This window comes from Mya arenaria, chromosome 6 (genome assembly GCF_026914265.1).
Source record: "Mya arenaria isolate MELC-2E11 chromosome 6, ASM2691426v1".
Classification (NCBI taxonomy): domain Eukaryota; kingdom Metazoa; phylum Mollusca; class Bivalvia; order Myida; family Myidae; genus Mya; species Mya arenaria.
Genome location: NC_069127.1, coordinates 39,100,217 through 39,116,085, shown reverse-complemented (window position 1 = coordinate 39,116,085; position 15,869 = coordinate 39,100,217). Strand labels below are relative to the sequence as shown.

Genomic DNA, 15,869 nt, shown 5'->3' with positions numbered 1-15,869 from the left:
AGGGTCTTCAAATTTGGTGTGTATATACATGTAGGTTTTGGTCAGTAGATAATCTCTATTGATTTTGTATTCAATGGGTGAAGGGTCAAGGTCATTTTATCCTTTACTAGAAAAATTATGGCTGTATATAGCTGATCAATACCTTTTGAACATGTACAGTATTCCAACTTGGTATGCACATTGGATATGTCCACAAGATGACCCCAATTCAGGGTCAAGGGTCAAAATCATTGTGACCTTTACTAGAACAATAATGGCTCTCCTGACGGGCAACAAATCTGATTTGCACAATTCTTATCTAATAAAGCCATAACTAGTTTTCCTGTGCCAATAGCAGCAATCTGCTTATGGGTGCTTTTGTTGATAATCAATACCATTTGAACAATTTGGTCAATGGTGTAGAGTCTTCAAACTTGGTATGCACATTGGATATGATCTTTAGATGACCGCTATTTTGGGTCAATAGGTCAAAGATCAATGTCATTGTAACCTTCACTAGAACAGATATGGGGGACAAATATGATTCACGGAATTCTGATCTAAAGTAGCCATACTTGCTATGCATACATGAAGCATGTTGCTCATTGTTCACACACTAGATACAGTCAAAACTTGTTACGTCGAGGTCGTTGGGACCTCAGAAAATAGTTCGAGATAACGAACATTTGATATAACTGAAACACAAAACATGTCTGACTAAACCCCCCAAATCGATATAACCTGAACATTGAGATAACAGACATTATGAGTTGCGCATTAATAATAAAGATATAATTACTGACAGACATAACTCTCGTTAGACATTGCGTTTCGAACCATTCTGGTTGTAATTAAATATATGTACGGGTACTACTATATTTTGTATTTCTTTTTGGTATTTTTCCTTTCAGTTAAAAGAACCACAACGAGGCTGTCAGTTTGTTTTTGTTTGCAGCCATATTGGATTAGTTGGATAAACACAAGCCTTGTAAATCCGACGAATCTTCACATCTCATTGCATCAAATTCGTGTTTAATGAAATATCTCCCTTCCCGAATAGTTTAACTGTAAAGTCACTGTGCTATTTTCATTCTCACACTTCACAGATATTAAAATCGAGCTATCGAATAAAAGTAGGTCAACCGATTTCGATATGGCTTGCGGGGCGACGCTGAAAAGAAGTTTAGATTTTGATCCATTACACAGTCCTGGGCAAACAACACCAAAAAGAAGAAGATGCACTCCAATGAACCTTACACCTTCAACTCCACCAAGAAGTGTTCCTCCATCGCCTTTTGGAGAAGTTAACCCAAAATTGACGCAAGGTAAAGACAGTGAAAACAAACAAAATTTTGCTTGTCATCAATTTTCAAGTAAAGTCAAGATAAACAAAAGCTTTGAAGATTTTGCTTAATGCCGGTTGCTCTAAACTTTGCTATTTTAATAAGATATTTCGATGAAATGTTTGTGAAATTGGAAGGCTGCATAGGCTTCGACTAACTGGTACGCAGTCTATGAATTGCTGAATGTTTTTGAACACCTCCAGCAATTTGTCTTAAAATTACTCAAACTGAGAGGGCATCAGGCGGTTTCATTTTTTTAGACTGTTAAGTTTTACTTATGGCTCCAGGAACCAAAATCTATACATGTATATATGTTCAGAATCTACAGACTTTTTTATGCAATTTTTCATGATTTATTTTTTCTTCAGAGTTGATTGCTGCAAATTTGAGTGCAGAGGTACGGCGATTACAGAGACGAAAACAACTACAGTTTTCCAACGGCAGTGGTAGCCCACCTCATCCGTCCCAATCCTCATCAGCAGAGAGTTGTGCCTCCCCCTCAGCCATGGACAGTCAATGTGTTCAAACTCTTGCTCATTGTAGCTCTAACACACTTTTCAATGCACTTTCCCCAAGTAAACGTGACATTCCTCTGTTTACATTCAAACAAGTGAGCATGATTTGTGAAAGAATGCTGAAGGAACGTGAGTCACAGATACAGGAACAGTACAACACAGTACTGACCTGCAAAATGGCTGGTAAGTGTTGGTGCATCGGATCTACCTTATTTAAATGAGGTCAAGGATTTTAGTTGAAGATTGTTTCAAAATTTGTTTAGTGCTATTAACAAATTAAAACCATTATTTCATCTAATTCTCTTGCATGACAAATGAGACAATTTCAATATAAATATTATAGCTACATAGGTTTACCAGTGTACAATAATATCATTGAATAGATAAGGTAAGAAGTGGTAAGCTCAGTCAAATGACTTAAAACATGTATGTGAAAGCCTTTCTTGCAATATGTTTTTGACATATTTTCTAAACTTAGAATTTGAATATTCCCCATTTTCCCATTGGGCATTTATTGCCTTATTTTGCAGTATTTAAAATAATAAAGAAGTAACATGTTATGCATTGTTTTCCATGAAGTTAAAGAACTTAATGACCTCCAAGGTCCCCAGTTAGACATTGACAGCGGTGACCAGAAGGTTTTGTCAGTCAAAATGAATTAAAAAAAAAATAGTGTTTTATTTCTTGTACTGGCAATCAGAACAGGCTCTACTCTTTCATGTGATGAATAGGTGGTTATGTTACTATCAGTGCATTGCTGTGGTTAATCAGTCAATTTTCAAAATAAAAATAGTTGGAAGAAGCAAAAAAAACTGCAAATTATTGTGCTACCATAATAGAATAACTAAATGCAAATGTTCTCACTGTGCCTACGTTTATGGTGTTTTGCCTAAAATGGGGAGAAAAGCCCTATCATATCATGCATCATGCATATATTAGGACTGTGCCAAATACGCAGTTTTTTTGCTTGTTGGAATAAAATCTTGGCTGCATAAAGTGTTACTTCTTCTGTATCAAATATTGCTTGATCAGGTAATATTGCCTGAATGGGCAAGTTTCCCCACCCTGTTTAAAATGACCATTGTATACATTCATGTTGATGCATGATTGTACAGTATTTTTTTAGTAAATTTTTATATTAATAAGGTTTTACTGTTAAAACATACATGTGATAACTTGACAGAAAAAAACATTTAGAAAATGCTAAAACTTCAACAGAGAACAGATTAGGTAACATAAGATTGTCAACTGTCATGTTCTTACAATAGGCATGTTCTTACAATAGTATTATACTATAAAGCTTTTGCCCCAAATGTACATAGAAATGTATTAATGTTATTGAATGAAATTTAAGTTATCTGTTTTTATTGTTATCTGTTTTTACTGACTTTAATGATGATCTATCTCAATTAATATCTACTATTTTTGAAATTACATGTATTACGGTATATGAAATAATATCAAGGTCATGTTGGCATTTACTAAAATAATTATGTACCCTCGAAACAGGCGACACATACATTTCATGGAAATCTAGTTTCTATTGATCGTTTCTGTTTACAGAGCAGTATGAAGCATTTCTGAAGTTCAACCATGATCAAATCCAGAAACGCTTCTCTAGTGATAATGTGGCAAGTTGTAAGTATAAAAGTAAAACTGATTTATTTTGTTTCATTCTTTTAAGCTTCATAAAACAAGTTGAGGAATTTTCATAGCCTTTGTCTCGGCAGCATTGACAGTGTTGTGCAAATATTAACATTGGCACATACTAGAAAACCATTTCAAGATATTCAAACGAATGTTGGTAAAAACATTGCTGGAGATCTTTGCTTTAATCAATGTAAGGCGTAAATCTGACTGTCTTAATGCTGACCACATTCTCTTGCAGTCAGATATCAGATATATATTTTGTAAGAAGACAATCTAGTGATTTATGATCAATGTTCGGTTTGCCATTTCTGTTTTTTCAGCAAACATATTACACGGCCTGATGCATACAATCTTTCCCATTGCTATTTCAGATGTATCTTGAGCTGTGATCAGTATGATGCGTACAAGGATACATTGTGTGTCTGCAAGCTTTCTAGCAATGCGTGAGATGTGATTTCTGGCAAACTCCAGAGATGGTGTGGAAGACTGCATTTATTTTGGCTGCATGAAAGCCCTAACATTTGTTCTCATGCGCTTGCTATCAAGTTTTACACATTTTCATGAATAGTTTTAATGCAATTATCACGTATAAATGATGTTTTGAGGAAAAGTGGTTTAAACGTTTAGTGTATACATATTATACATAGCTTTAACATACATATTATACATGTATGTTGATTGTTCTTACACTTCTACTGGTTTATATTTTTTTTCCATCAAATTCATACAAGTTACTAATACTTCAATTTGGTGCAAATCTTGAAAAAAAAACTTCTACAGTATTTATTGTGTATAAAGTATATATTATATATTTTCCTCTGTTATTTATTGCATTTTTTCAGGATTTCATTTTTAGCATTTTATGTGGAAAAAATTAAGGAAATCAGTCGTAATAATTAAAAGTATATGTTTGATTTTCTTTCTGTACATTTTAGAAGTAGTAGCGTTCAGCTTTTTTCTCTCTTTTTCTTGTGATTTTGGTATAATATGCAGTGAGTATGACAGTACATACTTGTACAAACCATGGGTATTTAACAGATAATCATAAATCTTTGCTTTCTTAAATTTGTTCATTTGTGTATATACATGTAGTACATAGTCTGTTGTCAGTCAGCAAAATAGCTGTACATTTTATTTAGCTTTGTTTGTAGTGATCTTCATTTATTATTTTCCACATTGCGATTATGCCACACCAAACTGATGTTATGTTCTTCAGATTTACGGCACCTCCAATTGTAGAGAATGGATTTATTTATTTTAGACTACTGCTTTTTTCACCCCAAAACATCATTTTAAGATATATGAAAGAGTGCTTTTTATAAAAGTGATGTTATGCTGGATATAGTTGCACAAAAACATGCTTTGTAACGACTTTGACAACATCTGGAAGACTGAAAAAGCTATTATGAATATTTTAAACTTTGATGAAATGTTTTCCAAATTTCTTTTTTGCAAAAATCTGTAGAACAAAGCATTCGATTAGTGGCCTATGCTCCTGTGCTCTTTACTGCCTGTTGTTATTTGAAGTTGTCATTTCATCTTAATTTTTATACCATATTGGAAAGCATTTTCCTTGTTTTCACTCATTCATTAATTCTCATGCAAAGTCATATGTATGCAGTGTTTTATTCTTACAGTAAGCGATGATGCATAAATTACAACATTATTAGAACACTTATTTAATACTGACCTTAATGATATGGTACAAACTAGCTACAGCACCCATTACCCATGTGATTGAAATTATACATAAAGAGCCCCTTGTTTTGAATAATTTTAATAACTGGTTATGTGTGCAGTAATTTTTACTTAAAAGATAAAATGTACAGTTCAGTCAACACCCTCATCTTAAGTGTTCTTAATAAAGTTTAGTCTTGATGTTGGGATTTTTAATGTTTTTACTTTCATGTTTTACACAAAACTAACATTTCCTCAAATATGTTTAAAGAATATGAGTTTTAGTAAGTAGTCAGCTACTGATGGTTTTGTTGTTATGAATAAGTTTTATTTGGAATCGTTCTTAATATTGATGTTTTAAAAACATATGCAGTAAGTCACGCTGATGATAACATTTTTATAACACTGTAAGTTAATTGAAAAGAGTAATAATGTACGGGTTTATATTTGACATAATTATGGGAACTGTTTTGTAGATGCATTAACTGTGTTTTAAGTTGCTTTCTACAATGGGCATTACGTAAAACATGGCGTATAGGTTACTTAAATATTTATTTATTTTATAACGTACATATTAGAAATGATGTTTAAGATAGTCTTGCTAGAATTCATTTCTCCTTTTATGGTAATGCAGTAAAAATTAAGACTATTGAATTCTGAATGACTAATTCAATTAGTCACTGGTATTCATTGTTGAGTTGAAGAAGCTGTCATGTTTGTTGCATTGTAAATATCTTCATCTCGATCATTGTAAGGCCATGTTTAAATAATCTTTAATTTCTCAGGCACATTTTTATAAAAAAAAATGGTGGAAATGTGTTTTTTTATCCAACTTTTTATAAAATTGATATAGAAATTGACACATACATGTTTAAAGTTGATGGAACAAAATACAGTCAAAATCTGTTGGCTCAACATTGCTGGGTTTGATTTCCTCATTGGCTCAAACTGGATGTTGAGGACCAATTTCTTTCTGCTTAAAGCTTGGCTCAAATTTCCTGAAGCTCGATCCCTTTTGGCAAATCCCTGTGAGTTCGAGCCAATGGGGTTTCACTGTAATACGTATTTTGACAAAACACCTAAAAATAGTAATTCAATATTGTTGGGCCTGAGAAATTAAACATTTTTACCTTTTAGCCTCAGCTCATACTTTTGTTTCCTATGTTGTGAAACGAAGGATAAATAAGTCTTTCAATGTATGCTTTTGTGAAGCAGAAATCACCTTATGTGATGTTTCTTGTACACAGTCAGATTTAGGAATTTAAACAAAAAATAAGGTGCTTATTTTGACATTACGAGTACTCCTGCACTTGTTTATTTCTTTAAACATAACTGATTAATCACTATTAATGATATATCAGACATGTTTGGCACAATTGTAGGTCTGTTCTTAAACCCTGATTGATTTTACTCCTTTCATATATAGTTAAAACAAATTTATTCTTAGTTTTCTTTTATGTACAATTTAGTATACTTGCACTAGAAAATGTTGGAGAAAAATCTAAACGTTCTGTTTTTGCTAACAATTTGTATTTAAGATTTATGTCTTAATTGCAGTTATTTGGAGTTCATATTGAATAAAAATGCATGGATTTATGTTTTGCAAATTTATTAAAACGTCTTTCCCAATTACATGGTTTTCATTATTTATTGAGTATAATGTTTTTTGTCATACCAGGGCTTCCATTAAGAATTGGAAAAAGAAAATAGAAACTTTCTTGCTATCAATTATTGAAGTTTTTCGTCGTTATGTCTGTGGAAGTTAAAATAACATACATGTACTCATGTTTTTGGTAAAAATAATAGTTTTCCCAGAAATGCATCGGAAAACACTTGCTAGTATTTTATCATTATTTTATTCTATAATACAAAACTTGCAGATACATATACAGTTATAGTATCAAGTATTTTGGCTTTAGTGGGCTAAGAAACAACGCTATAAGCCAAGAAAAAATATAAGATCGACGGCTAAACCACAAGGACACAATGATGGATATTTTTATCTCTTAACAATACATTGATAAAATCACTTGATAATGCCATTCAACCAATCACGCTACATCAAAGCTGTTATTAAGTGATTCTTGGTGATGTAACACTTTATTCCGTCGTTCAAAAAAGTGCATTTAATAACAAAAAAATGAGCGAGTACCTTTAAGTCTCTCGAAAACTTGTAACACTATTTTTCAACTATTGTATTGAAAGTTGAATAACTTGCACCTATAATTTGCCCACTCCACAAATTTATATATTAATTCATTTGACTTCAAGGCAGTTTTTGATATTTAGGAAAAACAAAGATTTGTAAAATTCATCCCCTGTGAGGGGTGAGAGTTGCGCCCCTTTGGTAATTTATAATTTCTTCACCATATCAGAATATCGTTAGAATTTAACACATTTATTTGTTTACAATGGCTTCTGAATGTTTGGAGGTTGGTTTTAGAGCATTTGGGCTATAACTTATTATAAATGCATTTATGGTTTACCATATAACTTAGTACAAATGTTGTCCTCATTGAGAGGATGTGCAGTGACCTTGACCCGGGGTCATACTTCGAAGGTCATGAGCACACAAGACATTTAAAGGTCAGAATACACATGCTCGTGTCCGCGTTATAACTTACTCATGCATTGATGGATAACCACATTACTTGGTACAAATGTTTTCGTCATTGAGACGATGTTCAGTGACCTTGACCCGGATCCATACCTCAAAGGTCAGGGTCACACGAGACATTTAAAGGTCAGAGTACACATGCTCGTGTCCGCGCTATAGCTTACTTATGCATTGATGGATTACCTGGCATATAACTTGGTACAAATAGATCTCATTGAGTGACCCACTGATTTGTAGCTTTTGTTGTAACAACAAAACCATTTCCCCTGGATCTCATCAATCTCATAATGTAAGTATTAAGATAAATAAAATATTCTGAAAAACAACGGCGGGGGATATAGCCGTCCTTCGGACTGCCTTGCTAAATTGAGGTCACCTTACAAAATGAGACCGTACAAAAAGTCTGAACACATGTCCAATTTCAAAATGTAAGTAAAAGAGGTCATATATATCAATTTTCAAAATCAGTTCAGTGTACAAAATGAGGGCATTCATGTGCATTTTCTTTATGAGAGATTTCAAAAATGAAGTGTAACATTAACGTTTTCAAAACGAAGGCATATATGTACATTTTCTAAAATGAAATTATAAATGCCGATTCTTAAAATGAGGTCACCGTGCAAATTGATATCATACTTGTCCATTTTCAATATGAGGTTATCATACAAAGAAATTATTACATTTTCTTTTTGAAAATGAAGGCATACATGTCTATTTTCAGGTCATTCATGCCGATTTTTAAAAAGAGATCATATCATGCAAGATGTAGACCATTCAATATCAGTTGAGATCACCGACTACATCGAGAATTCATACATTTCTGCTTTGAAAAAGAGGTCACAGTACGGCTTTGATCATACATGTCAAATTTCAAAATGAGGTCACCGAACAAATGAGGTTATACATGTCAAATTTCAAAATGTCCGTGAAGGAGGTCATGCATGTCCATTTTGAAAACGAGGGCATATATGTGCATTTTTAATATGAGGTTATCATACAAAGTGAAGTGTTACATTTTATTTTGAAAATGAAGGCATACATGTATATTTTCAAAATGAGGTAATTCATGCCGATTTTTATAAAGAGATATTATAATGCAAAATGAGGTCCATTTTTGAACATCAGATGAGATCACCGAATTAAATGAGAATTCATTCATTTCTGCTTTGAAAATGAGGCCACAGTACGGCATGGAGCATACAATGTCCATTTTCAAAATGAGGCCACTGTGCAAAATGAGAATTCATAATTGTCCATTCGAAAATGAGGTCACCCTACGGAACGACGATCAACATGTTCATTTTCAAATGAGTTTTCCGTCGAAAATGAGGTCATACACAGATGTACATGTCTTTTTTCAAAATGAGGTCACCGTTCAAAAATGAAGGCATACATGTTTATTTTCGAAATAAAGGCATGTGTTTCCATTTTCAAAATGAGGTCAATGTTTGAAACACAGGCATGTGTTAATTTAACTTGAATGTGGAGAAAGATAAGGTATTTAAAGAAAGGTGACTAAAAATGAATTCTCAAAGCAAGGTTACGCAACAAAGCAAGGTCACACATGTAAATTCTGAAAAAGTCACGCAGCAATAACCGGGAATGCATTTCTTCTTTAGAAGTAATTTCCTCAGAAAATTAAGGTCGTTTGAATGTCTTATGTGTATTTATGTGTTTTTCTTTCCGCACAAGTGAATGCAGTTCGAATTTTAATGTCAGGCGTTTCTGCGTTTGAATGTTAATGTATTGTTAGGTTGTTTAATGTCTCTTAAAGATTCTAAATTTGTGTGTATTTTAAGATAGTGAAAATCGAAGTGTTGCGATAAACCTTGATGTCGCTGATAGTTGCGTAGTTATGTAAAGTCGAAAAAAAACGTTAAAGTTGATCATAACTAAACCGTTTGATACATCCAACTGTAACTTAGTGATCATGGTTTTAATATGCACACATGAATCAAGGGACATAACTCTGACTTAAATATTGTCAAGTTATTCCCATTTTGACTAAGAAACCTTAACCGACGGCTTATGCTACCCTCTTATCATAATTAGTTGATAAAGGAATGTCATTCATATGTCTGTTCGTGTCCTTACGTTTTCTTGTCCATCTCAAGTCGCCTATTAAATATTTTAATGAATCCCTGAACATATGTTGTACTCACAGAAGCCTGTGTGTAACTTACCTAACTAGGTCAAGATCACAAGGAAAGGTCAAGGTTTTAAATCTTGATTTCTTGTCTGCCCAATGTCTTACAATCTGCTTCACGCAGTGTACATTTGTGATTTGACGATACATGGACAAGTACTTTGCCGCCGTACATTGCCGACGTGCCGAGCCCATTTTTGAATCTTGCCCGGTCAATGTCACTCTCCAAGGTCAAGGTTTTAAATCTTAATTTCGTGTCACATCTATACTTCAATCTTACTATAAAATCACATTTTGTGTATACGGATGTTACTTGGACCACAAATGCTCCTCACCAAAGTAACGTGCAGAGCCCATATTTGAACTTCGCTGGGTCAATGTCACGATACAAGGTCAGGGGTTCGAATAATGATTGCGTGTTTGCTCTTTATCTCATTTATATTTTTGTATATTGATGATACCTGATCCATATATGCCAAATATCAAAGAGACGTGCAGAACCCATTCTGGACCCTGCCAGGGTCAAGGTCAGGGTCACAATACAAGGTGAATGGTTGGAATCTTGCATCTTGTGTCAAATTTGTATGGCACAAATTAAACAGTCAAAAAGCAGACTGCTTAGTTCATACTAACACCAAGTTCTATATATGTATTAAACTTAAGAAACTCATTCAAATAAGCTATATGTATAACAATGTGTAATTCTTTATTTATTAAATAAAAATTAGTTGATTGTGATTAATATGAACATAATATTCTTTTAAAATCCTCCTAAGATGGTAAATATCAGACGAATTATACAAAAGCAAAAATATTTAACTGAACGTAATCCAATTAAAGGGACTTAATTAGTTTTGAGAAATTTGGGCCATCGTACAGCGTCATAAGTGGACTGAACCCTTTTTTTCAGGAAAACTTATTTATACAGGAAAAAGCGGCCTGTTATTTTGTTGGAATAGTTTCCTGCAAACAGCGGATTTACGAAAATTGTATTTCATGGATATTTGATACATTAACCTACTTTAGCAACGATTATATATTTGGTATCCTTTTTACTACACAAATGTGCATTTACGTAAATTGCAGTTCATGAATACTTAATACATTAACCTTCTATAGCATCGATATATTATGCATCACATTGCTTATTAAAGTACTTCAGAGACCTATAAACAACAAAAAACTAACGCAACATGTCAAGCACGAGTGTAAATCATCTACATGCGAGGAAAAACAAATCACAGGGCCCAATAAAGATTTATTGAGCGTAACGCAAGAAACGAAAATCAAGATAGATCAATTAACGAGCCGCCTAGCCCACTTTCGGTGGTCAAGATGATATTTAGGTGGACATGACGAGTAATGAATAATACGCATTTGACGCAGTTGCATCGATATATTTGTCAACTGGTATTTGGATTGGATATCATCAATGATAAAAAGCCGGGATGGAGACGGTAATACGCTTTAATATAATCTTTATTTTTGATATTTGTCATTTGTAAAATTCACAATCTAACTGGATGTAATTTTAATACTCACTGTGTGATAATACTCACTTTGTCATGCATTTATTTTTTGCATTGAATGCATTTTTTATTAACCTGTGATATACTTTCGCATGTATTGAAAATGGGAAATGGACATTTCGTTTCAACAGTAAATATTTACTATATTTATAGTATAAATATATTATATTAACTGAAGTTTGAAAATGAATTCAATTTGTTTTAATAATGCAAGTACGCCTTAAGCCAAAGCAAAATTGTTGTATTGTTTCTATGCTTACCATGATTCCTCATTTGTTTCGGTCGTCCCTAAATTATATACTATAGATAATTAACGAGCATTACGTTTAAGGACACACATTAATATAATTCAAGAAATTTCATTTTATTTTCGGTCATAATATTGCATACACCATTATCGAAATTTGTTATTAATTAAATCTCCAAAATTGTAAGATATCTTTTTTGTACCTACAGTCCTTATTTTTGTATTTCGGGTGCTATTCCCGGACTTGGCGCATGTGAGTTTGGTTTGTGGTCACCAAGCCGAAGCCGGATAAATTGTTGTTTTTTTCGGGTACTGCAGTTTCCTCCTCACTCCTGCTTAACATTGTACCAACAAGATTAAATCATACAATGTTGTATTTTTTACGATCGTTGTACCACATATAAAGAAGTTTTAAACTAAACTACCTTCTTATTATGTGATGCTAAGAAAACCGCACACACATTTTTGACCTTCGAATATATACAGGTTAATTCTATACATTACGTTGAAATTATATGGCTCATTACTTTACCACCTTGACATAAACATTACTTGTTCATTAACATTGCCCCAAATTTGATAAAAAAAATCGATAACCATACCACGATATTACTAAGTGTCAAATTATGCGACTTTGTAAACACTCCGACATCGTAACGTCAAACGTTATTCCCTAGGCAACGTTTTTGCCGTCTGAACATCGTTACGCTGGGGTCAAATGTCACAATACATTAGTCAACTGTTCAATTAACGAATTTCTATCACTAGTCATATGTGTTTATTGATTTATCTGATTGATATCAATTAAATTATTCGTTTGATAAATGGAGAATCTTCAGACGTATGTGTAATGACCTCTCCCTTAAGACGCTGTTGTATTTCGAAGGTATTGCGTTTATTTGTGCGGATTTATAATTTAATTATAACCATGTACAATTTTATGGAAGCGCGGATTTATGTTTAAATTAGAGCCAGGCAGTATTTTATGGATGCGCGGATTTATGTTTAAATTATAGCCAGGCAGTATTTTATGGATGCGCGGATTATGTTTAAATTATAGCCAGGCAGTATTTTATGGATGCGCGGATTATGTTTAAATTATAGCCAGGCAGTATTTTATGGATGCGCGGATTATGTTTAAATTATAGCCAGGCAGTATTTTATGGATGCGCGGATTATGTTTAAATTATAGCCAGGCAGTATTTTATGGATGCGCGGATTATGTTTAAATTATAGCCAGGCAGTATTTTATGGAAGTACAGATTTATGTTTTAATTATAGCCAGGCATTATTTTATAGAAATGCTTATTTTTGTTTTAATAATAGCCAGACATTATTGTATTGAAGCACGGATTTATGTTTTAATCAAAGCCAGGCATTAGTTTATGGGAACGCAGATTTATGTTTTAATTATAGCCAGACATTATTTTACTGAATTTCCGATTTATGTTTTAAATTGAGTTCGGTATTACTGTATGGAAGCGTTTATTGTATATACTGATTAATTGATCATATAGTCTAGTCGATTCGACATGACGAGTAAATATATTTTTTTAAATTGGTGTCGACTTGTTTGGTTATTTACTGGATATGTCGCCTTCATTTTGTCGACAAAACAAGTTTAACACGCCATGTCGAGTTCATTGTAAATAAAGTTGACAGAATGCATTTATTTATCCAAAGAAATAAGTCATCTTATCCATTTAATATGAGAACTAGTCGAAATAAATTCGACAATGGGTCGTCTTTTTTCTCGTTAAGTTGATATCATCATCATTACATATACGCTTTCATACAATTTTCTTAAGGATATTTCCATAAAACAATATCTGGGAGCTAATGCTTCAATTGTGTTGATACAGTTTATCGTTAGCCTGTTGTGTTTTGTGCTCATATATAAACAATTGTGAGAATTGTAAGCAATTAAAAAAAAAGAAAAAAATGATTAATAGTACGTGGGTTGACCTAACATTGTTACAATATTTTTTTATATATATTTACTAACATGCTCACAGTTGTTTTCTGTATGCTGGTTTCAGAACGAAAACACAAGCGATCTGCAGGCTGTCACAATGGGAAACGGTGAGTTTAATGTCCTTGTGTGCTTAAGTGATATTGTTTAAGACATTTGTCATTTGTCATGTGAGGAAAAATTAAAAAAAAACGTAAATTGTGGCCACTTTGTTGATTTGTCATAACTTATTTTTAGCTCTAAAGTATGGTGTTGTTGTTCTTTGGAGAAGAAAAGGGGTTTTGTGGTAGAACTGATGATCTCGGCGTGCATAGCTTAAACCTTTGCTGTAATTGAATAAAAAATGTTCAAGATATTCAAATGAAACTCGGTACACATGTTGGAAGAGATAAAACAGACATGTATAGCAAGGTACATAACTCTGTAATGGTTGTAGAGTTTTGCTCTCTTGCTTTTAAATTTAAGCTGCACTCTCACAGATTGATTAGAAATGCCTTATTCCAAGACAATTTCAAAAAGGACCGTCTTTGTTATTGTTGCAAACCCTCAAAGCCGTTTCTTACTTTTAAATGAGTAAATATTTAAACTTACCAAATATTTAACACTAATTTAATATTTCAAATTTAACATTTATAAGGTATATATATATTTTTTTTGTTTTGCTATTTTATGAAACTTTATTAAACAATAATAATTTAATGAACACAAGTCATGATCATGTACTATAACATTATAATTTGATATATTTAGCAACTATACTCGTATGTTGGGGAAAATACGTGATTGTTTTTAATACAATTCAAAGGGGCATAATATAGGTTGATGAGAAAATATGTTTTCTTTTATTTCAATTCATAATTATGTGTAACTCGTTTGACTTTAATGAGCAAAACAAAAAATAAGCCTATGTTTGACTTTAATGAGCAAAACAAAAAAATAAGCCTATGTTTGACTTTAATGAGCAAAACAAAAAAAATAAGCCTATGTTTGCCTTTAATGAGCAAAACAAAAAATAAGCCTATGTTTGCCTTTAATGAGCAAAACAAAAAAATAAGCCTATGTTTGACTTTAATGAGCAAAACAAAAAATAAGCCTATGTTTGCCTTTAATGAGCAAAACAAAAAATAAGCCTATGTTTGCCTTTAATGAGCAAAACAAAAAATAAGCCAATGTTTGCCTTTAATGAGCAAAACAAAAAAATAAGCCTATGTTTGCCTTTAATGAGCAAAACAAAAATAAGCCTATGTTTGACTTTAATGAGCAAAACAAAAAAATAAGCCTATGTTTGACTTAAATGAGCAAAACAAAAAAATAAGCCTATGTTTGCCTTTAATGAGCAAAACAAAAAAATAAGTCTATGTTTTACTCTATTGAGCAAAACAAAAACAAAATAAGCCTATGTTTGTGTACAGATGAAAAAAAATAATATTCGTGATATTTTTGCGCCTTTCCAAGTTTAGAATGTTTGGCCACTTAGCTACATATTTAAATTGAAAGAAAACATTTATAAAGGATAATATTTGTTAACTGTGCACGTATCATATACTTCATTATAATCAAAGTGAAACTCAACAATGCATTAAAATAAAAAGAAGAGTGTTTGCATCGACCTAAATTGTGCCACAAATGTGGCCCTTTAATACAACGCTAAACAAATCTTTGTGGCGAAATTTCATCACTTGTAAGCTATAGTTGGTGTTGGCTTGCACTCCGGAGATCGTGAGTTCGAGCGCCACCAGAGGCCGGCTAGTTCTCGAGCCCTCTCAGAAAGGCTAGTAAATACTGGAGTGGTATTCAATATGGCACTTTAGTCAATCTTATGGTCGTACATTAATGATTTCATTCACTGTCTTGGTTTGTTATTTATATCCCGAAATCTGATACGATACATCAATCTTAAACCCAATTAAGACCAATATTAAATACCATTGATGTGTTCTCTACTCAGTAATCAAACGCAAAAGAGAAACAAATCGGTTTTCTTTAAAACCCGCTAGCTCGAAATCGCTTGGCTCGATTTTTCGTTCTCTCGATATTTGTATTAAAGCTGCACTCTCACAGATTGACCGTTTTGACAACTTTTTATATAATTTTGTATCTTGGAATTAACATTTTTTTGCGAAAATTGTCAGAAAACCAGTGATACAAGACTGCTGACAAATAATCAGATCGCAGTTTTTCATATTTACGTTTA

General features: G+C 32.7%; 1 protein-coding gene across 1 annotated transcript; it reads left to right on the top strand.

Moving 5' to 3' along the window:
- Positions 1-911: 911 nt before the first annotated feature.
- LOC128238890 (akirin-2-like) lies at positions 912-6,796 on the top strand. The gene is made up of 4 exons (XM_052955199.1): positions 912-1,304; positions 1,691-2,020; positions 3,401-3,475; positions 3,859-6,796. Exons 1-4 carry the CDS (start codon positions 1,133-1,135, stop codon positions 3,867-3,869), a joined length of 588 nt encoding a protein of 195 aa, XP_052811159.1. The 5' UTR covers positions 912-1,132; the 3' UTR covers positions 3,870-6,796.
- The last annotated feature ends 9,073 nt before the right edge of the window (positions 6,797-15,869 follow it).